The sequence below is a fragment of the Toxotes jaculatrix genome, chromosome 9, assembly GCF_017976425.1.
Source record: "Toxotes jaculatrix isolate fToxJac2 chromosome 9, fToxJac2.pri, whole genome shotgun sequence".
In the NCBI taxonomy this organism is placed as follows: Eukaryota; Metazoa; Chordata; class Actinopteri; family Toxotidae; genus Toxotes; species Toxotes jaculatrix.
In genome coordinates, this window is record NC_054402.1 from 22,072,769 (window position 1) to 22,095,966 (window position 23,198).

The 23,198-nt window shown below is 41.2% G+C and overlaps 1 protein-coding gene across 4 annotated transcripts in view; it reads left to right on the forward strand.

Annotated features, from left to right (window-relative positions):
• LOC121187326 (calsyntenin-2-like) overlaps positions 1-23,198 on the forward strand; it is a 142,715-nt gene that overhangs the window by 39,660 nt on the left and 79,857 nt on the right. For all 4 annotated transcript variants that reach the window (XM_041046515.1, XM_041046514.1, XM_041046516.1 and 1 more), the window contains exons 2-3: positions 6,048-6,243; positions 18,676-18,884. In XM_041046515.1, coding sequence (XP_040902449.1) covers positions 6,048-6,243; positions 18,676-18,884 — 405 coding nt within the window. The remainder of the gene's footprint in view (positions 1-6,047; positions 6,244-18,675; positions 18,885-23,198) is intronic.

Consider the following 23,198-nt stretch of genomic DNA (forward strand, 5'->3'; position numbering starts at 1 on the left):
TCAATCATTTTGGAAGAATACATGATGTCAGTTTTATGTCACGGCTGTGAAATTTGATTATTCTTGGCTGCCACAGGTTGAAAGCTTCATGTCAATTGTTTTGAGTAGATGTAACCATCAAGTAGCCAACTTATTAAACTGAAGTGTTTGTGTTTACTGTAGTGTTTTAACTGGTGCTGCATTTGATGCCAGTTTGACACTTGCACAGCAGTGCTTTGGCTCCATTTCCGTTTCTAGGCTGAAGTAATTGACACTTTGCCTGCTGGGAGTTCGTGATTAACTTTATTGACATATAGGGGGAGGTGGGTGTATGGCATCGCACACAGTTGGCAGCAGGGTGCAATTTGTGAAAAAAAAAAAAAAATAGGGGACTGGGAGGGTGGCAGTGTGTTTTTGATATGCTTTATTCATAAAAAGAAATCACGAGCCACACTGGACCTCTGTAGACTATACAGCTTGTTAGACTGTTTTGTGCAGCTGTTAAAGTAACATTTATAGAATGATTATGAACTTTATTAAAAACTGTTTTGGAACTTAAAGTGTTTTTTTAATCCATTTTTTTATACTTTAATTCATCAAGTAGCAAGCACAATATTTCCATCTTGCCTTGTCCTTTCCTCATGCAGACACATGGGAGATGTGATCATAAACATCACAACAAAAGGGTAGCTGCCAATTTAACATGTCAGAATTAAATCCCCCTTTCAGTACCATGGACAGCGACACTCGACCAGAGGTGCCAAAACACTTGTTTCTAAACTTCAATGTTTAATAGAAAATAATGACAAAATACAACAGCACAACATGCTGTCAACATAAAAATGAAATGGCTAATTTCACAGAAGCGCTAACACTGATAGTGCAGGTCCTTTTCTGATTTTATTGTTGTTTACACTATAGACAGGTTGGCAGGGCTAACAGGCTTTTCAAGCTTCTGAGACAAATTAGCATTGATGCTTTCAGGACCCGGAACGCTGCTGTCCACTGAAATGCCTGGAGAGAGGAGATTAAGAAGCATGGGCATGGTGATTAGCCCTAAAAGCTGCTTCCATTGGTGTTTGCATCAGACTTACTCTAATTTATCTCACTTTGTGATGGCGCTCGTTGTTACTCACATAGTCCTCACTTCTCGATGAAAAGTAAGTAAGTAAAGGTCTATACATACATAGTAGCCTCTGGGTAGTACTCCCTAAAACCAAAACCAAGGTTATCTCAGCTTAAACATGGCCGTCTTTGCCGTTGTCATGATTTAGGGCAGGTCAGGACCACATTGAAAATAATGTTATAACTTTTAGTATTTGTTTCCAGTGAGGTTTTAATTTTATGCATAACACTTTGTATTGTGTTTGTTGTGGTTTATAGTTTGTTTTCTGTTGTAAATTTTTGATTAATATCAAACCATAAATGAATCAGGGCCCCTCATGTGCTGTTTCAGGGGCCCCAGAATTTCCAGCAGTATGCCTGAACCCATGAGTTTCTGCCTTGACATGAGACTTTGATTGACAGGTTTAGTCCTCCACCCTTCAGTCTGACACCTCTGTCTCTCTCTCTCTGTCTCTCTCTCTCTCACACACACAGACACACATCCACACACAGGGGGTGGGTGTACACTTTGTTACAAGACAGTTGGATGTCATTAACTCTGTGAGAGGAGCCTTTAATGTAATTAACAGAGAGGAGACGATGGATGGGAGGTGGTGGGGAGGCGGCAACTGCGAGGTCGAGTAAATCATCTCACATCCCCTCCACAAGTCATACCCACAAACACCTAACCCCTGTTGAGAAAGTGTGTCTTTAATTAAAAATCCTCCATCCGACACACACACACACGCACACGCACGCACACACACACACACACACACACACACAAAGAGAACACAAACACCACTCCAGTCGCGCTCCAGTCAGAACATGCAAGCTTGATTAGTATTAATCCTTATCTCCAAAATGAACAGCTTCTCAATTGTGTTTTTTCCTCGGCTAGCTAATTTCATGAAGAGCATAATTACAGCATTTTCAATTTCGGCCCTCTGCAGAGTTATGAGGCTGACGGTCTATCTCTGCACTGCAGCTGAGAGGGTTGGTGTGTGTGTGTGTGAGCGAGTGAGTGTGTATCCATGTATCCCAGAGTGCCTCTGGATGTGCAATTGTGTTTTTGTGACTAAAACGAGAAGGAGAATTAGCGGGTTATGTGGGTGACTAATACAAGAGATAATTTGATGCCAAATCCAAATTGGAAAAGCAGCTGAAATCATGACAACTGTGTAAACTGCATACCAGACAGCAACTCTTGTTCAAACAGGTTTGATTTACTAATAATGGCAAGTGAAAATATTAAGATAATGTGAGTGCAAATGCTTTGGTGCCAGCAAACTGCTGCCTGGTCCAGAATGTGTTCAGTAACAGTGTGATATCCAGTAATCTGATTTACTTGCTGTCTATCCGGTGTGTGTTCCAACAGTAGGAGGATGAAAAGCATGTCAGCTCTGATTAGAGCTGCCGAACTGGCACAGTTTGAGTGAATGCGTGTGAGTGTATTCATGCCTGTGCTTTGGTCACTCTCCAGTAGGGAGATCGGAGCTGCCCTAAGGCAGTGGCCATGTTCCCATCCTGCTAAGCTCCTCCTTTCATCTTCCTTCATATCTTTCTCGTCCTCCTCTTCCTCTCAGCGGTGTGACTGCCTCCCACCAGATATTTCCACTGTAACTTCTCACTCAGTAAACAGCTGCCATGCATATCTATGTACTTATGTGCGAGAGCGCCTTTTCAGCCAAAGCATCCTGCATGTGTGTATTCGGATGCAGGCAGCTCATCAGCGATGCTCTGTCAGCTTTGATAATAACTTAAGGCCCCCGAGGCGCTGTGGCCCCCCAATACTTTGTCACACTCCTCCAGCTCTGCAAACACAAGCCACTGTTGCCAGTAACACAGCTCTGCCTTCACTGATAATGAGCTCTGTGTCCTCAAAGATAGTGTAGTGTGGACAGGTGCCAGATTCCCTCGAGGTGTTGCACGCCGCAGGACTTCTGACACCAACAGGACAGCAGCTTAGGTCCTGAGTGCACATTTCCACTGACTAATAGACAATCATTAATTTAGACTTGATTAAATGAAAACGTAATGGTGCCCAAAGGGAAAGTTAGTAATCACAGCGGCAGAGAATAAGGTGAGAGGAAAGAGTGAGACAAATAGCAGGTGTCTAAAAAGTCAAGGAAGTTAGTATCAAAGTTTTACTGTGCAGCTGTGTGTGTATCTGTGTGTGCAAGTGTGATAAAAACATTTCTGACATCCCACACGGCGTACTGAAGATCATAAAAACCATTCATTATCCCAAATAGCCAAACAGTGATGATAACCAAGCAAATAAACTAATAAAGGAAGAGCACTGCAGCATCCATACCCATTAGTTTGCATCCATTAGTTTTAAATGCCCCCTTCAAGAAGACAGAGTTCCTTCTGACCATAAATCTACCTCTTAAATGCCTAACAGAGACACATATTTAGCTAACAGTTTAGCGCTGTAATTAGCGTTTGTGAGCTCTCTGCCTCTGCCAAGTGCCAGCCGCCCAACATCTGTTCCTCCACCGCCGCCGGGACCCTTCTCTTCCACCCTCGTCCCTCCCTCCTCTGCCAGCCATCTTTGCCTCTCTGCGGGTGGCAGAACACTTATCAGGTCTGTAGTGAAGTGATAGCTGGATGTGAAAGGGGTGGGGGGGAGATGGGGGGGAAGCAGCAGGTACGACCCCCCCGAGCTGTCGGAGTGTTCATTTGAGCCTTAAAAGAAGGAGGACCTCCTCCTGCAGTCACCTTGACCCCGCTCCCCCATCAGCTACAATTAAATCACGAGGAGCATGTCGGGCCTCAGCGGTGGGCTTTCGCCATCAGCATATCCTCAGCATATTCAGCCTGATGGGAAGCTTCTGCACTTGCCTGTGTATATTGGATTTATTTCTCGCTCCAGCGGTGATGGATTTTCCATTTGCCTGTTTTGTACGGTGGTGCACTATTGAGAGAAGCTGCACATAGAGACTGTTGCATCTTCTGTCACTCCCTGTCGCACACCGTTTGCTCATTGCCATTTTATGATTTTGCTCTGCCCGGCAAGTCATGCTTCTCCATATTATGGGGGGCCCATTTAACTCTGATAAGTCATTGTTCAGGCAATACAGAGGGAGAAGTCTTCACAGCATGTTGACAGTGTCACCCCCCCCCCCCCCCACTATTCTCTCATTTTCTGCTCTCCCTTTCCCTCCTCCTACTTTTTCCTTTATCATTTTGCCTATAGCTCCTCTCTGGGCACGTTGTCATTTCGGAGCCTCTGCCCCAGCGGGGAGGGGAAGGTGGGGTGTGTGTGTGTGTGGGGGGGGGGGGGGGGGGGGGGGGGTGTAGGGGATTATGACAGAAACAGGATGAAAGGGGAGAGAAAGGGGAAGGCAGTGGAAAATAAAGTTGCTCTTATCAGAACTTGCCAGGAGCAATGCACACACAAAGCTGCTTGGGAATCCAATTTAGTCTTTGCTGTTAGTTTAAGTGATATCAGTGCAATTAGCCGTCACAGGTCAGAGTGTGAGCCCGACGCGTTAAGTGATTTCCTCAAATCCCACTAGTGGAAGCGTGAGGGGAAGACAGCTCTCCAAGGAAATAAATAAATAAATAAATAAATAACTTCTCACGCCAACTCCACAAACGGACCACTTCTTTACACGGCCTGCTAATAAATGTCACACGCCTCTTGGCTCTTTTGTTTTGCTCTTGTCAGCTGCTCGCTCCGGATTTAAATGGATTTCCCTCCTCTGTATCTCTCCGTGAGGGTGACTTTGGGCTGCCGTAGTTTCATTTAAGTCTCATGTAACTCATTGGTGGTGAGCTACAGAGAATGTCTGCATGTTGAAAAGCAGGAATGTCCTTGGTGTTTTTCATGACACAGAAAGTAAGAGGGTGCACTGGTAGGAACATGAGCTTGATCTGTTTAGAAAACTCCAGTGTTAGTTTCTGCTAACACTGGAGTGTCTGGGTTTTTGTTTTCCACATTATATAAGTAACTCTAAAGTGGGAATTACCCACGGTAACTGAACTGGGGAGGGGGGCACTAGGAACTAAGAGGGTCTTAAAAAGTTTAGGTAAAATACTTTGCACTCAGGGTTAAAAAGGTTCTTTTGAAGTTTGTCGTCACATTTTGTGATGCAGAAGAGACTGAACATTTTGGCTGATGTCTTCTTCAGTGCACAGGCTTCAGCGTCCAGCCTCTTTTATACTGATTCGAAGTGTCAGGTGCACAGAATGGAATAAACCAAATACACGGAGTAGATTACAAGAAAATCATGTGGCATTACAACGACTTAGAGATATTGGAGAAAATCCAAGAAAGAAAGAAAGATTTCAATTTATAATTATAGAAGAAGAAGATAAGGATATATACAACTAATGAAATAAGAAACCTGCATTTAAAGTAATTGTGGTATTAGAGTGGGAGAAGCTGCTTGTTCTGTAGGCGTTTCTCCACATTCTGTATTCACTTCAATTTTTTCTTTTAATTATATCCTCTGTGTTACTTAACGCAGAAACAATGGAAGCTCAGAGATAATGTTACTGTCCTATAGGTGTATGTTACGGCTACCAGTATTAATTATTCCAGCTTTGTTCCCGTTTGAACGAGGTCAGACTGTGGCCTGCACTCTGAGGAAGGCATTAAACATATAAACTTTGTACTTGCTCTTCTGCATAACAAAAGAACCCAGATGCCACACATGAATTTAAAGAGATTTTGTTTAAGATTTTTTTAGTGCAAACAAGTTTTGTGGTTCTAACACACCAGGTAAACAGTTGGACTGTGGTAATTCTTCACTGTATTCTGTTATAAAACTTAAATGTAACATAGACTCAACCAAATTTACACGCACACACACACACACACACACTTACATCATACATTCTCCACCTGGATTTCACCTGACTGACTGTGATTAACACCGACCTCATCCCCCTCCTCCTCCTCCTCCTCCTCCTCCTCTCTTCCCTCCGTCCCTCTCTTCCCTCCTGGTCTCTAGGGGAGATCTGTGCGTTCAACATCCACGGGCTGGAGGCTCCATTCAAAGCAGTGGTGCTGAACGGGACGTCTGGCGAGGGCCAGCTGAGGGCCCGCGGCCTGGTGGACTGTGAGTTACAGAAGGAATACACCTTCATCATCCAGGCTCACGACTGCGGTTCAGGTCCCGGGGGTACGGAGGGCAAGAAGTCGCACAAGTGAGTAAAATGGACACCGGGGCTCAAACAAAAAAGCCTTCTGAAGCCTGACAGAATTCACTCGTTCATGTACAATATGTACATGAATAATTCACTATCTGAAAACAATGAGTGGGATTTATAAGTCTGACTTTATGCTTTAGAATGAGTGTGAAATTCAGTGTAGACCTGTCTTTGCTTGTGCTCTAAGAGAAGAGATACTTAAATAAGCAAGATTATTCATAATTCATAGAAAAATGCTTGGACTAAATTATGTAAAACTACAAGTACTCATTGTATAATTCATCATTCATTTAGACATTTAGACAAAGGTCCAATCACATCATCAGCTATGTTTCAGAAAGTATGAGTGTGCAGTCTGAGAGGCAAACTGCAGGGTGAAAACAGTGTGTAGATAAAATGCTGCTTGTTAAGTTTAAACCTTTGAGCACAAGGTGAACAGTGAAGCACACACAGACATTTTCTATCAACTGCTCTTCTCTGTCTCTGGATTTCAGACGAGGCAAAGATGCCTTTCAAAGACTTACTTTTACACAAAGCACTTGAAAACCAGAAAGCCAGATGCCTCGACCTTAGTCAATTACCATTCACATTACGTCTCCAGCTCTTTCTCCACTTGGCTACGGCTTGATCCCAGATTTCTCTGAGAGCCGTCCATGCCAGCACAGATACATACAGCACAACACCCACCTCCACCTCCACCAACACCAACACCACTAGACTACTTTAAGGAGGTCAACTGATAAAAACAATTTGTCACATTTGTTGGCTGTCCTGAAAGCAGCTTCTGTCTGAAACTGCTCTCCATGCAGCCTTTCACACAACTACCTTTGTCCGCTTTATGCCGCACATCTCCCCTCAGTGTGTTACCTCTCAACCTCCTCACCTCAGCCTACAATGGAGCCAAGCACAGAAATCTATCATCTTGTCTGGCTCATAGATGCTCACACACACACACACACAGAGACAGACAGACCCATACTGTACACACACCAAACCTGGAATTATAGCAGTAGGGGTTTTCAAGCATCGGTGAAAATTTAAAATCAGTAGTGTGTAACTGGTATTTACTGCTGTATGTTGTTTAATGTCTTACAAGTATGTGTGTGTGTGTGTGTGTGAGAGAGAGAGGATGAGAGAAAGAGAGAGAGAGAGAGAGAGAGAGAGAGAGAGAGAGAGAAAATTTGTGAAAAATTTTAAAACACTGGTTCTTGACAATAATAAACTGTATGTTAAAAATCATTATATAAATATAATGATAAATAATATAAATAAATACAGAACCTGCTATTTGTCACTCACAGCCTACAGTCCTGGACAGATTATAAGACAACGAGCCCTTGGATACACACCTGTAAAAGGTCCCTTTGTGCCTCTTTGTTGTCATTTTATGTCTCTTTGCAGGTGTTTTGTGTCTCTCTGTGATTGTTTGATTAACTGTCCAATAAGAAATGCTAAAAATCATTTCACACACAGGCTCTGATACTAACAAGTTCGGTACCCATCACCTTCTGACTCTACTAAGGCAGCCAAGTTGTGGTACAGGCCTACGCTGGAATCTGATTGGTCACCCCTGGCCACTTCTCTGGCCTCCTTTCTGTGCTGTTGGTCATGTTTTAAATCCCTTTTAAGCACCCAGGCGTTGTGTTATGTCACACTATTACTTTCTATAAACATAACTCACTGGCCGCTGTGACGCAGACCCTGTTTGGTTGGTACAGACAGGACGACGCTGGAGGGGAACTGAATTTGGCGACACTTTAAATGGCGTGTCCTTTCGCTGGCAACTCTCAAAGGATGAGGCTGGCCTTTCGCCCCACCGCTTGCTTACTCGCTCCGATTTAGAAAGAAGCTAACAGGGAAGAGGAAGAATCGTTGCCTAAGGCTGTGCTCAAATTACACATGGCACATCAACTGCAGAGAAGGAAGGCAGTCAAGAAAATTAGCAGCTAAAGAGGACAGGGGAGAGGATCAGGAGTGACATGAGTTTAAACTTCTTTCTCTATCCTCTGTTCTTCCCTGCTCTGCTTACCACTGGCTGCTGGCCTACTTCTCACTCCCGTAGTTAGTTTTTCTTTTTCTTTTTTTTTTCAGGGCTGGCAACAGCTCAGCTTTCTCCTGCTGTGCGACTCTGTCCTTCTTCCTGTCAGTCCTTCCTTCTGTCTCTGTTATAGACTCACAAATGGCTGCTCTCTCTGCCCTGGCTGTACAAATCTGTCTCTTTGTGTAACCGAAATGTCTTTTTTTTTTTCTTTCTGTCTTTTTTGCTCCCAAATGAGACGTTGTTTCCACTTCTAAATGCCATGCCGAACTTTGAGTATATGCATCATCCTGCAAAGCCAGTAAAAATGTTATATTCCTCTGCTCTGGGTGACTTTGAAAGAAGCCTCAGCAGTAGTAGGGTTTATAAACACTGACATTAATGACTGTCTTTTTCTGAGTCAGAGCACCAATATAACAGCGTACAGATCTGACAGTTCTGAATCACACGGCTTCACGCTGCCCTCTGAGTTATTTAAGTTGGCTGCCTGTGGAAGCTTTAGTCACTTGTCAGCAAAATGCAAAGCTCGATTGAATTCACCTTAAACTCTTTGAGAGTGTTTCTGCTCGGGTCAGCTTTACATGAAACACAAATTAATTTAAAATACAGTAGGGTTGACATCTGTCGAATGAACAATTTGCACTGAGCTGTGTAGAGTTCTCAGCCTTTTCTGTAAAGAGCCATAAATGTTCATTTTACTCCTATTGATGTAGTGATTCAGCCTAGATGTTAGCAAAAGCTTTAAACTGGTGTCAAGTACTCTTGCTCTTTGTTGCATTTTAAAAGTCAGATTTCAGCTGAATTTTTGAAGCATTTATACTTTTTAATCAGATTTCTGCTCATTGTTTAATTATTATTTGAAACAAACACTTGTAACTTGTTGATGAGAATACGAGAGGGGGCTACGAGTTCAGCCTAAGGGATCACAGGATCATTACCTGGATTAGATTTAAGAAAAAACAATAAATCAAAAACAAAAATCTGCCAAAAATCACATAAAATTATGGTTATTTTTCTGATTTATCTCTGATCTTTACTTCTCTTGTGAAATACTCATTATATGTCTGAATGCTATTCAGAGGAAACAGCCTGTGCGGGGCCATCAAGGGGCCACAAGTATGAACTGCTTTTTATAAGGAGTATTAAAAAAAAAAAAAGTATATATAAGTAAAAAAAACAAACAAAAAAGTTAGAAACCACTGTTTCATGGTAACATCTTTACCAAACAGATCTTAACATTTTCCATCTCCAAATGTGAATACAAGTCTTTAAATTCACTAGTGTAGCTTGACATGTGACAAGTGAACCTTTGGGATGGATGCAGTGGAAAAAAACCAAAAATATTATCTCACTAATTAGCATCTGAAGACTAAAAGTTTCTCTGTACTGTCTGTTGCTCACCGTTCCCCACACACCTTTCTCTGTGCAAGTTTCTACAGCTGCTATGGAGTAATTAGGCATAAGGGACATCTCACTTCCTTACAAAGCATGTCATATTCATAATCCTTCCCGGGCCCTGCACCTAACTGGGACATGAATTGGACACACTAACCCGCGGGTTATGTGTCTGGATGCCATTCGGGGGTGGGGGGGAGTGTGTTCCCCAGGGCTGTGAGAAAACATAGATGTAATGTAGACACACAGATGTTTTCTCATGTCTGTGTTGACACACATTCTCACACACACACACACACCCTCAGTGCTCGGCAGTGCGGTAGTTATTAAAGTCATCATTAGTGAATCTTAGAGGCCCGTGTGTCCTAACCTCGCAGCAGTTTGGAGAGGCTAATTATCTCACCGAACAGCAAGCTGAAGGACAGTCATGCACAAGCGCGCACACACACACACGTACACACATACATGCACACTCACAAATCCCAAATGCTCAAATTCACACTGATAAATCTAAATTTACATATAAATAAGACAAATACCATAGCTTGGGATAGATTTTGCATCTCATAACCACATGCACACAAACACACTCACACACATAGACAACCACCTAAAAACATACTCAACATTAACAAAAAAAGAAAAGTGACTTTTTTTTTAAAAGAGTGAAGAAGTGGGCCAAACGCTGTGCCTTGTTAGCTTAAGCTGTCAGGATAAATTTCTGCAGTGAGAAGACCAGGGGACTCCACACAGCCCTGTCAATGTGCCGGTGCTTGATTGTACCGAGAATCTTAACTTCTGGCTTGTCATACTTGATGCTAATATGAGTGAAACCTCATTCTGTCAAAACCTGTTAGTTGATGTGATTATTATGCCTGGCGAGAGGAAAAAAAAAACAAAAACACACATCTAGTGTAGGAATGTGTTGTTTATCTTCAGCTAACATAATGTAATGGGAGAGTATACTCTCTGTGTTTCAATTATGAATACACACCACCAGGAAATCACCATCTGTGCTTGTCTGCTTCAGTTACCAGACAAAAGAAAGTGACACAACTTCCCATCCCACATTCAAACCACCATCAGCTGTCTCCGCACGTCAGCAGACACTTGGATGTTTGTCAGCAGAGTCGAGGAAATGGATATTCAATCCTTTAATTGTGAAGAAATGCTCTTAAAGTTATGTCAAATATGAAACAATCCTTTCTACCACGTGGTAAAGTGCATCGGAGATTACAGCTCTAAGTCCTTAGCAGCAGGATGTGGGCATGAAGCTAAACATTGAACTGGATTACCGTACATTATAATCACCTTGTATTGAAATTACGCAAGCTCCCATGGAGTTCTGTGCAAGCGCCTCAGGGCACTACCCGATGTGGAAGTGGGATTTCCTTGCATATTGATGAGTTTACCATCCTGTGTTTTGTTGTGCATTTGATCCCACTGGTGTAGTTAGGGTTGTGTATTTCCATTCTAGTCTTACACAAGGAAATTGATGATTCAACCTCTTGGCTAATTCTTGACAAAGATTAATTCAATCCTTTGCCTTTGTGCTGTGCTGTGTGTGTGTGTGTGTGTGTACGCGCGCATGAGAGACATTCAATAATGACTCCGTTTTAGTGGCTGTGTGTAGCTGAGTGTTGATAAATAATGAGTGCAGATGAATTTGTAATAAGCTGGGAACAATACTAACCTGGCATTAACATGCATCACCTGGCTTTAACATGCAGCTGGTATCTGATTGTGTCTGCATATGATTAAGCTGGGCTGAAATCACACCTGGCACTTAAATACATCCACGGCTTGCCATGCACTTCATCTTCTCATGAGATATTTACATCCTTGAAAAGAGATTCTGAACATCTCCTTAGATTTTTATTATATAAACAACATTTTGTCATATTTCTTGTTGTTTATTAAACAGTGTAAAAAGTGTTATATGAAGGTGACAGCTGCCGTTATTCAAGCAACTTGCAATAAAACATGTATCAGTCCCATTTTAGCGATGTTCCTGAGATACATTGTTAAAATGTGACACTGTTAAAATGGCCAATAAAATTTAGGTAAGAGTTTAAAATCTGTGTGTCTTAATCTGTTTGGACAGACAGTCTATCACTAACTGCCATATCTGTCTTTAGACTTTTGATCCTACAAATAGAATAAAAAAAAAGAAAAAATACTTGTCCAAATATGGATATCAGCAAGACAGGTAATATGATATTTGATATTCTGCTGGTTAATAATGTTTCCCAGAGGGAGTATGTATAAAGAAAAAAGGAGAGTAAAGCACTGCAATAGAGAGACTCACCTATTTCTCAAGTCTGTTGATTAAAAATACTGTGCTCAATTGTATTAAACACAGCACACGAATCTAACAACATGAGAATAACCCCAATGTTAGAAGCAGTTCTGGGGACATTTATTACCTTTATTAAATATGTTTTAATGCAAAGATAATATTATAGTTTGATTAACGATGAAGAAAAAACAATTGATACTTCCCCGACATGGTTTGTGATGTTGGACCCCACCCAGCTGGTTGAGACGTGAGATGCACAATGTAACCTTCACTTACCACAGATATGAGGGATGGAAATTACTTTAATGATTTCAAAACATCATAGCTGTGTTTACATTCAAGTGACAGAAACCTCTAGCTGCTGCAGTAATTATGACTCAGGAAAAATGTGTGACAGAGTTATAAAACCACAAAGTCTGCAGAGAGAGAAAGAGACATATTCATAGCAGAATACACTAGAAGTGCAGTCAGTAGAGCACATACCTCCTCCAAGGCCAAACCATCCTACACGTGTCCGTCTAGCTCCTATAATAGAAAAATAAAAGGAAAAATGAAAAATAGCCTGGTAACATAAATGATAAAATATGTCTGATTATTTTACATCAAGGTCCAAACATTAGTTCCTGAGAAACTGATGAAAACACTGAGAAATGCTCATTCTTGCAATGATAAAAAGTTCCTGGATCCACACCTTTAACTAGATCTGCACCTGCAATTTAATGGGTTCCTCCCTGGCCTAACACGACATGTCAGGCTCGAATGGAAGTAAAACAACATGCATCATTATCCACCCCAAAATATTAAGTTGCAAATTGCACAAAGCTGATAAATTCCACCATCTTGGTTGTATGTTGTATCATGACAGAAGCACTAATAAGTGATGACCTGGAGATGACAAAACACTAACAGGCACTAAAAATTGAGTAACTTTACCAAAGTGCAGCAATGAGTCTGTGCTGCCCACACCATGCGTACCCTTACCAGGCCAGACAGCCAGATAACGTCTGTACTTCAATAAAGAATGCGAGGCGTGACTTTTCTTGCTTTTATTTAAGTCACAAACACACACTCTCATTCACGCAAAACTGAAATACAACAGAAAAAACAACACAAATCAGTATCTGCACAATAATTTAAACAACAGTACAAAATATAATGGGGCTAGCAAACAAACGCTTAAATAATACGCGTTAGCTCGTTCGTATGGTAGCTGCTAACATAAAATGCTTACAACACAACACAATAAACCTGCCACTTGGAAAACTACACACACACACACAACACTTACAGACTGTAGCGTTCCCAGGCCGAAGCGTGTGCGACCACACTGTCCAACTTTCTGAGCACGTCTCTACGTTACTGACAAAACTTGTTGACTGAAGTAAAGCGCTGAGTTAGAATATTAACGGAAAGAGCGCTCACGCTGTCGCTGTTTCCAAAACCAAGAAGAGTACGGAACACTCACTCTGACACGATTTCCATGAACTAAAGGAAAATACATAATACTTAAACATAAATGTTTCTTAACACAATACTCACATGCTCAAATGTGGGCTGAAGCAGTTTTATTTGCTGCAATCATTCCTCACATAAAAACTCTTCTCTTTCCAAACATACTGCCTAGGTCAGGGGTGTCCAAACTGTTCCACAAAGGGCCGTGTGGCTGCAGGTTTTTGTTCCAACCAAGCAGCAGCACACCAGACTTGACTCATTTAATCAACTGATCTCAGTCTTCAGACAGTTGATTGGTCAAACTGTGTGCTCTTCATTGGTTGGAACAAAAACCTGCAGCCACACCAGCCCTTTGTGGAACGGTTTGCCCACCCCTGGCCTAGGTGATGGGTAGAAAAAAAAACCACAATCCTCAATGTTAAAATTATGTGCAATTCTATAGATTAGAAGTGAAGTATATGCATCTATAAGTGCAAACTGGAGTCTCTGCGAACAATGATAACCAGAATTTAACCTGTGACTGCTGTCTCATATGAAAGAGGTTTGAATGTACGTCCCATATTTACAGGAAAACTACTGTGATCTACTGCACATATATTTTCAGAATCTGTTAGATTGTTTTACATAATGACTCTTTTCAGCTTAGGGAAGCACACAGCTTGATGCCAGTCCTACAGTTTCATGTTATCGTTCCTTAATGTCATGTTCAGTATATTGGTCATTAAAGGGTGTTAATGTTCCGCCCACTGCTGAAACACCTAGGGAGCTTTTTGATGCTATTTTTTTTTTTTTTTCACTTTTTACTGTATAAGTATAGAAACTGCTTTTTGTTGTTTACCACATACGACAGCATTCTGAAGCCAGTCTTTGAGCTGTTATCGGTCTGAGATAATAAGACACCATCTGATGAATGGAAAGTAAAATGTGGCACACTGGTGTTGGATAGAGGCTACTACTCATACCACAGTGATGCTATACCACTCCTTGCACCACTGACAGCCTCTGGCAGATTAGTTGCATTTAAATGTGGAGGGTTCTCACAGATTAATTTTCTATGTGTGTTTCTTAGATTAATTTTCCTAATTCTCTGTGGTGATGTTGTTTGTTTAACCTTGTTCCCAGATATCCACCCCCATGGCTCTAGTTTTTATCCACTTTGTTCAGTGGTGTTGTGATCATCCTTGCACCCGTGGGGGTCACTAAACCCCCTGCTGTCTTTCTGTGTCTCCCTGACTCATTGCGGACCCTGTGCTTATGAGCTGTGGCCCATCACAGGAAGCGATGGCAGCCATAGACTCAACTTGGCAATGTTCCAGCAACATGAAAAGACACGCACACAAGCACAGACACACACACGCACACGCTTGCCCTAGAGAGCCAGGCGTCTGTTTCATCCAGATGTGAGCCATCAGCAAAGAAACACACACTCACAATGAGACATATTCACAATTATTGCATTTAGATATATATCATGCATTTGTGTGCATGAATACATAATCAGACACACACAGCAGTCTCTCCATACAAGCCCCAGAGGAACAGAACATATGTTTGTTCCCTCACCACTGGGGAGCGTGGCGAACCAGGGGGATAATGTTTATGAGAGAACGTCGTTAATATGACAAAACAAGGCTGGCTGAGGGATTTACTGCACACACTGGTGCTGCCATCATCTGTCTCTTCTTCCTATCACCATCGTCTACTGCTGTTAGCATCACCATTAACATCCCACCAGTCCTAATCCTAAATGATTAATCACTGCCATATACATGTTCATTTGTGGATGCTGTACCTGTGTCTGTTGATGGAGGAACAATTCAGAAAAGCCCTGAAACCTATTTTCTCAAGCAGCCTCTCACTGTGAATGATGGTCCTTCATGAACGCACAGTTTTCTGCCAAAGTTAGAGAAACTTCAGTTATTTCACAGGGGAAATTTGTGCAAACATGTTTTTGTCTGTTTTGTTTTTGTTTTTTTTTAGTAGCGAAGTGGGTGTGGCTTAGTTAGCACATCTGAATCAAAATGCGGTCACAGATGTGGGGGTGTCTGTTTGTGTATCACATCTGACCAAACTACACCCACACAGTCCTGATAAAGCAGTTTAGCTGAGCTTCAGAATGTTAAACTCTTTATTAAATAAACATAAGCATGTTTTTTTAAACTTTAAATTCAGTATGACTATTTAGTGTGGAGATAAGTTTTTAAATTAATTTTATCAACCTGTTGAAGGTTAAAGGAAATGTGTAAAACTGTACACTTTTACACTACATTTTAATTATTTAACTAACAATATTGTTCATGGATTCAGTCATATTTTTTACTTTTACTGCATTTTGTCGGGGTTGGGGCTCCATATCTAAATGCTCACTTGTTCAGTTATAGATACATCAGAAAAATCCTAGTGGTTACATAAGATAATAAAGAAAGAAAAGGATGATGAAGTGATGTGTGCATGGATGTGATTTGTTTGCATTTATCTGTATGATAAGGAAAGGAGGAGAATAGAAAGTGCATGCAAGCTGTAGGGTGGAGTTAATAAGCACACTGCATTAACGGGGACACCACGGGACGCCACCTCTTTATAAATTTGGGTTCACGAGCCTTTGTGCAGATGTTATTTGTTCCACCTCAGAAAGTTCCCATAGTTCACACACTGAATGAGGGAGGACCAGGCTTTAAGTTCCCAGGCAGAACTTATTTTAATTACTTTTACTGTCTTTTGAGTTGACTAATTTATAATAATCCATTATATTTTAAACACTGTAACACAAGTGACCTCTAAATATGGCTGTCAGATAAATGCAGTGGATTCAAAATTACAATAAATATCTGAAATGTAAGAGAGTATAACTGTAAAGTGACAGAAGTAAAGTTCAGTGCCACCACTACTTGTCCCCCATTTCTTCATCCTGTTTGTATTTTTTCACCAGCTGTTTATGCATTTCTGTTTTCTGTTCAAACTATTTAAATGTGCATCTGCTTTTGTTCAGAGCCTCAAAAAACAAATAGTCGCCTGTGTTTGTGTACTTGTGACAGGGACAGATAAGGCAGTGTGGAAATCCATTTTGCCTGGGCTCAGCGTCCCCACTGTCTCTCTCTCTCTTTGTTGTCCAGTCTCTATCTCTAGCTGACCGCATGTTGGAGAGATATACACGGTTTCTTGTAATAGCATAATTTCACCATCATTACCATACCAGCTTATCCTAAACCCCACATACTCATCTCTGCCCCTTTGTCTTTAGTAGCAAAGCATTACTTTGGCTTTGCAGTTCTAAAGCTTAATTCTGGCCCAGCGTCATCCATCACCGGGTGTCAGTCAGTGAATCGAAGGATTGATTATGCCTTCTTCTGTTGCCTTCTGGCTGCTGTAAAGTATTGATGAAGACGTTTTTAAAGTGATGCATGGTGGGTTTTTTCATGATGTGTAACTGAACATGAATTGCAGATGATAGATCACTTATGGGATGATTAATTAGTGCAGTTTAGTGCACTTAGAGAACAGTGTGTGGTGTGCATAGCTATGGTAGAGGAAGAGATCCAGAAGATTATCTTGCTATAGCAACACAATCGAAGCAATCTATTGGGTCAGGTCAGATAGTGTATTACATAAAGCACATTGTGACTATTGGTTACCAAACTAATTCATCACTTGGAGTGAACTGTGCCCTTAACGATCCAAACAATTATTTGAGAGGCTGCAGTTGTTAGACACCTTACTACTTCTTGCCATTTCACTTTCGAGCAAGGCACAGTCTAGTATCAGGGACAGACACTGTTAATCCTCTTGCTCCTCTGTATCTGGACATTAAACACATACAGTACATGGCCCTGCAAGCCATTTGAGGTGGAGCTTTGCAACGACTAACAGCACAGAAGTATGAATACACACATAACTTCTTCCCATTTGTAAAATCACTTTGTTCTTTTTCTCTCTTCCTTCCCCTTTTGCTTTACTGTGGCAGAAAAACAGTAAAATTAATTACATTTTGTTTTTCTGTCTGACAGTTGCAAAGAAAGACTGTGGCAGCATGAATGGTGATTTTGGGTTAATGCATTAAGAATTCCATTCATCTGCAGACAGTGGTGAATGCTTATTGGATATTTTGAAATGTCCTTAAAGGCATAGTCTAGTGATTTAATATTGAAGTTCCATAAAGTTGGAGGAATCACAAATTAAAAAAAAAAATGAATTGTTGAAATTGAGGCATCAGACTTTTGGTCCCTAGAATGAGAAAAACTCCAGTTTGCAGGCTTTCATTTCCATAGAGCTTGAAATTTTATGGAAACCCTTACATTTCAAGCCCAGGTTGAGATAAACCTGATGATACCACTGGGGTATTTATTTTTATTTTTTTCTGACATTGGAAAACTCTGTCCCGAGCAGCAGAGTGCATTGTTCAACAGTTTTTACAGGATAAGTAAGTATACAGTTTGTGAACTGCACTTTTACATGAGTCTCTACCAGTAAAAATCAAGCACTTTTTGTACTTGGTACTATTGCCCCATGTCTGGTATTAATTTATGAACAAAGCTGAGTCAACAGCCACACTAGCTGCCGTGTGAGGTTGTGATTAGAGTTAGTGCTGTGGTGAGCTAAATGCTAACATCAGCTTGCTAACATGTACTTTAAGCTTGTTTCACACATTCAACTGCACTTCAACACAGAACGTTTCCACACACTTCACCCAGAGGCGCTGTAATGTGTGAACGCAAATGTCTGAACCTGAATCACTCTACCAATTTCCACAAGGTGATCTTTGAGTCTGACACAGACAATCTCTGGTTGACTGCTGCATGTGTTAAAGGGCAAATCTGGACATGAATTTGTACACAAAATGTCATGTGAATTCATCAAACCACTGCTGAGACATTTCACTCAAAACCACAAATGTCAATCTCATGGTGGAGCTATATTTAAGGTGGTGAGGCAGGTCTTTTGAAGCCATCCTCAGGGGATCATGAATATCGGTACAAAATTTTATTCCCATGTATCAGATAGCTGTTGAGATATTACAGACAGTACCGTACAGAGTGACTGAAAATGATCATCTTCCGATAAAATATAACACTTATTGCTATGTGAAGTTCAATCTAACTGATGATTGACTGCAAATTGTCCTTACATCTTTGATGCAGCTTCGAAAAAAGACCAACTTTTGTAAACATAGTTACACTTTTTGCAGATGATACACTATCCTACATTAATCTATACTTTCCTCTCCTCCATTGCCCCTTACTGTATGCAGGGCGGTGGTGCATATCCAGGTCAATGATGTGAATGAGTTTGCTCCTGTGTTTCGGGAGCCCCAGTACCATGCCGCGGTGACGGAGGGCAAGATTTACGACAGCATCCTGCAGGTGGAGGCCACAGACCAGGACTGCTCCCCACAGTACAGCCAGATCTGTAACTACCAGATCACCACAACCAACACACCCTTTGCTATAGATCGCAACGGTGAGTAGAAGAGAAGGAAAATACATTAACAGCATCCACAGACATGTTACTACTTGCCACAAAGAAACCTTGTTATATAACCTAGCTATTAAGTGTTTATGACGATCAGTGTACTATAGGTGTTATTTTGAAGTGCTGTCAGTTAAAGTTTTGGTGTATCCATCAACTTGCCTCATCTTTTGTCAGTTCTGCTTCATCTTCCCAATCGAGTTTGAAGTTTTTTGCTCTCCAACTGCTCTCCATATTATGTAGAGAAGACACAAAAACACATTTCTGTCATAACACAGTGACACTTATGATCTAAAAATCCCATCCATCTGTAATCATGCTCTTTGCAGCCACAGGAGAAACACACACACACACACACACTCATACTGCACATGCACATACCTGCATACAATCTGGTAGCAAAACTTAATACTCAGACAGATGTCTCTCCCCAGGGTAAAATGTGTTCTTTGCTCTTTCCAAGGACAAAGTCAAGTTTTACCCAGAGAGCCATCAGTCTCCACAAATCAGATCACAGAAGTCTGTGCACACGTAAACATAAAAACACAAACACACACACACACACACAAAGATAAATGCAAGGAAAAATCTATGGACACTCTCAAATACCCATCCAAATTTACTTAACACTTAATTTAGTTCTTGAACATTTCTTTACAAAGACAGTATTATTACCCACACACACAAACAAAGATATGTGAGATATCCACAAAATCTGTTCAGAGATCGGGTATTTTCTCAATTTTCATGTCTTCTACTGACCTTTCTGACTTTATTAGTTTGATGGCCATTGCTATTTTTACTTTCACATTTCTAAGTCATCCATAGTTCTTTTTGTTTTAACACCCTTCCTGGGAAGCTGACAAAAAGACAGGTAGTCTTACATACACTTTCAAGACTTTAAACTTCTTGAGTCTTACCACTGTTAGGCTATTCAAGTACAACTGGCAGACCAGTGGCTCTTCTGACAGCTTTTTCTCAGGATACGTAAATGCAAGGGACATTACTGTCAACCACCGAGCGCGAACGACTGCTGAGGTGTTGCAATAAAAAGACTGACTGGATGAGGTCAGGGCAAAACTGCACTTTGAATGATATGGGGGAAGTGTTCTCTCTTCTCTCTCCATTTGAAGGGGTCTCGCTCAGCTATTGACCGCTGAGGAAAAGCTTTTGAGAGCTCTTGAACTCAAGAGCACCTGAGGGATAGTGGAAGAAGATGGAGGGAAGAAAGGAGGGATTTGCTGTAAGAGCAGGAGTAAGTGCTCTGAGAGGATCACGGTGTCACGGTTGCTGTAGCAGCACAGGCAGGGAAGACCCAAACACAGACACAAACTCAGGCAGATTCAGCGAAGATACTTTTAATAAGAGTAAACAGGCTTACAGGCAGACAGGTGGATAATCAGGCAAGCAAGTGGAGAGGCAAGCTGGCAGGAACAGACTATAGGATTCAAGATGCAGGAGGAAACACTGGGAACATAAACAGGCAGCTCATACACAGGCAGAACACACAGGTACATGATACACAGACTAACTGACAAGGAGCTGACAAAGACAGGTATAAAAAGTGGCTTGGGTGATGAGGGAACTGGGTTCAGGTGTGTGAGTGGGCGGGGAAGCACAGGTGATTGAGGATATAAAACAAGTGAGCGGATGGAAGTGGGGAAAGAAAGTCCAGGGACATCTAGTGGGTGGAAGGAGAATGGCAGGTCTGGGGAGCAAATGAGGCCTGGGAGAAATGAGAAATAGGAAACTGTAGCAGTGATAAACTAAACAGTAAGGACAAGGCTGGGGACGTTCTTTATTCTTCATTTTTCTCATTGTCAGTACAATCCAAGAAATTCCAGCCAGCACACCCACGTGTTGCCCACTTGGACATGTTGTCAATAAATTCTATGAAAAGACCAAAATTAACAATGACTTGATCCTACTAATAAGTAGACTATTGCTTGTGTATCCAAGGTCTGATACATCTTATTCCTCTCTGCCATAGAGCTCCACTGTTGTCCAAAAACTATTAAAAACACCTCAATGAACTACACTGTTGCACTGGGTTCGTTCATTACCGTGAACACACACTGTAGTTTATTTTGACACAATCCCACCATTTTTCAACCATAAATATTCCATAACACACCAAATGCATTTTAATCCACAGCTGAAAATTGCACTTTTTAGTCTTGTGCATGTGACATTTGCTAAAAGCAGCCCGATACGTTTATCCATGAAACTATAGGTTTGTGCATCATGTAAGATTAATGTCTGTGTTGTGTAGACTGTACTGGGTGTGGATCTTAGGTGACAGCAAACACTTCAGTGTGTCGGTCAGGACACATGAGCAGGTAGGTGGAGAATGAGGAACGGAGTCCAGGAATACAGTTTGACCCTTTATATAACTTTCATGAGTGATTACATGCATATGAGTGTGGTTTCTGTAATACAAACACAGTAACACAACAACATAATACAATTAGAAATTAAGTATAAATCGCATAAAATATATACTGAGCCAAATATGTGTATCTAATCAGAGTAACTTAAATATAGCTCAATATTACTTATAACTTAAATCACAGTGATCAATCAACGGATCAAACCAAGAGGCAAAATGCAATGCAAACAACTGTGCTTAGCCACGCAGTGAGCTAGCATAAACTTCTGATTGGCAGCTAACTACCTGCCGCTAATTAGTGGCTAATTCCTTATAACATCACAAATGCCACTGACCAAAAACGACTGGCATGTCATTACTTGACTTATGAATGTATAGAATTATTAACAAAGGGTACACATGTAGCATAACAACAAAACTCACTGCTTTTAGACGCACATTGCAGAGTCACTCAGATGTTTTCTCCGGATCTATCGACACGTTTACGGTGCATTCAAGGACCGCGGCAGTGTGGGAATTCGCCTGTGTGATAATTAACAACAGTCTTAAAGGAACAGTACTCAAAGAGACGACCTTTTGTACAGTCTGTATTATGAATCCATGAGCATTGGGATAGAGTGCTACATACAGGGTATCAAAGTCAGAAAGTAATGATAGACAGACCATTACATTACAGGTATTTTCATTTCATGAGCTTACAACAGGAACAAAACTCCAGCCATGCTAGCAGCTTTTTGAGGCTGTGCTTGGGCACAGTGGTGCTTTGGGCCAAATGCTAACAAGTTAATCAGGCTTCCAGGTACAATGCTAACATGTTGATCTTTAATAGTTAAAAGGTGTACCATTTTCACTGAGTTGAAGATATTAGCACACTAGCATTTGCTAAATATGACTAAACATAAAGAGGCTGTTGGGAGTGTTATTTGCAGATATTTTGTAACAAGTGCAGAATGATTAAAAATCAAGCTAAAGCCAAAATTATTACAGTTCATTCTGAGAGGGACATGAGTGTCTGTATGAAAGTTCATGGCAGCAAATCCAATAGTTATTAAGACATTTCATTTTTCATTCACTTTTTAAATTAAACTACAAATTTGAGGCCTGTTAAAAGTTTCTCAGGGGGTCAGCACCACTGTGAGAGGGTAGGGATGTTGGAAAGCGAAAAGAGAATGAACTAAGCAGTTGCTGGTTTTGGTTGTTTCATGCAATTTGTTTACACCAAGAAAAAATATAGAATAACACCAGCGTTTTCCTCTAAAAAAAGACTGGTGGACTAAGCAGCATTAGGTAAGAAATGGTCTGTGCTAAAACTGGACAGTAATTATGAAGTGATGATAGAGGAAATTCACAAAGACAGATACAGCGATGGTTTGCTAGTGTGTGTTTATGTTCCTCTGATAGGAGGACAAATGGAGAGAGCAAGATGGAGGGTAAAGAAGTCATTTACTAGCTGGCCACCCTTGCCAGCAGTCACAGCACGAACAGCCTGCTGACACGGATAAGTTGATGTAGTAATTGAAGGAGCAGGAATGGGAACTTCCATCATGCAGAAAGGTGTGAGTGTGTAAGTGTTCGTGCATACTTGTGTGTGTGTGTGTGTGCTTTAGAAAAAAAGAGAGAAGAGTGCAACAGATGAGGCAGCAAACAGTGAAATGGGATGAGGCTGCAAAACAGTGAGACAATGATGCGTATTGAGAGGGAATGGGAAGGTTGGAAAGCAGGGAGGGAAGGAATTCTAAACAAGCTGAGAGGGAGACAGAGAATGGATGATGAGGAGGATGGGAGGGCGAACAATGCCACCCTCATATGAATTATACTCAATCCTACCACTAACACACTCAAATTCAAATATACCACATTATCAACATTCAGCTGCCTCTGCACCTCTCTCTCCATAATACAACAACCTAAAGAAG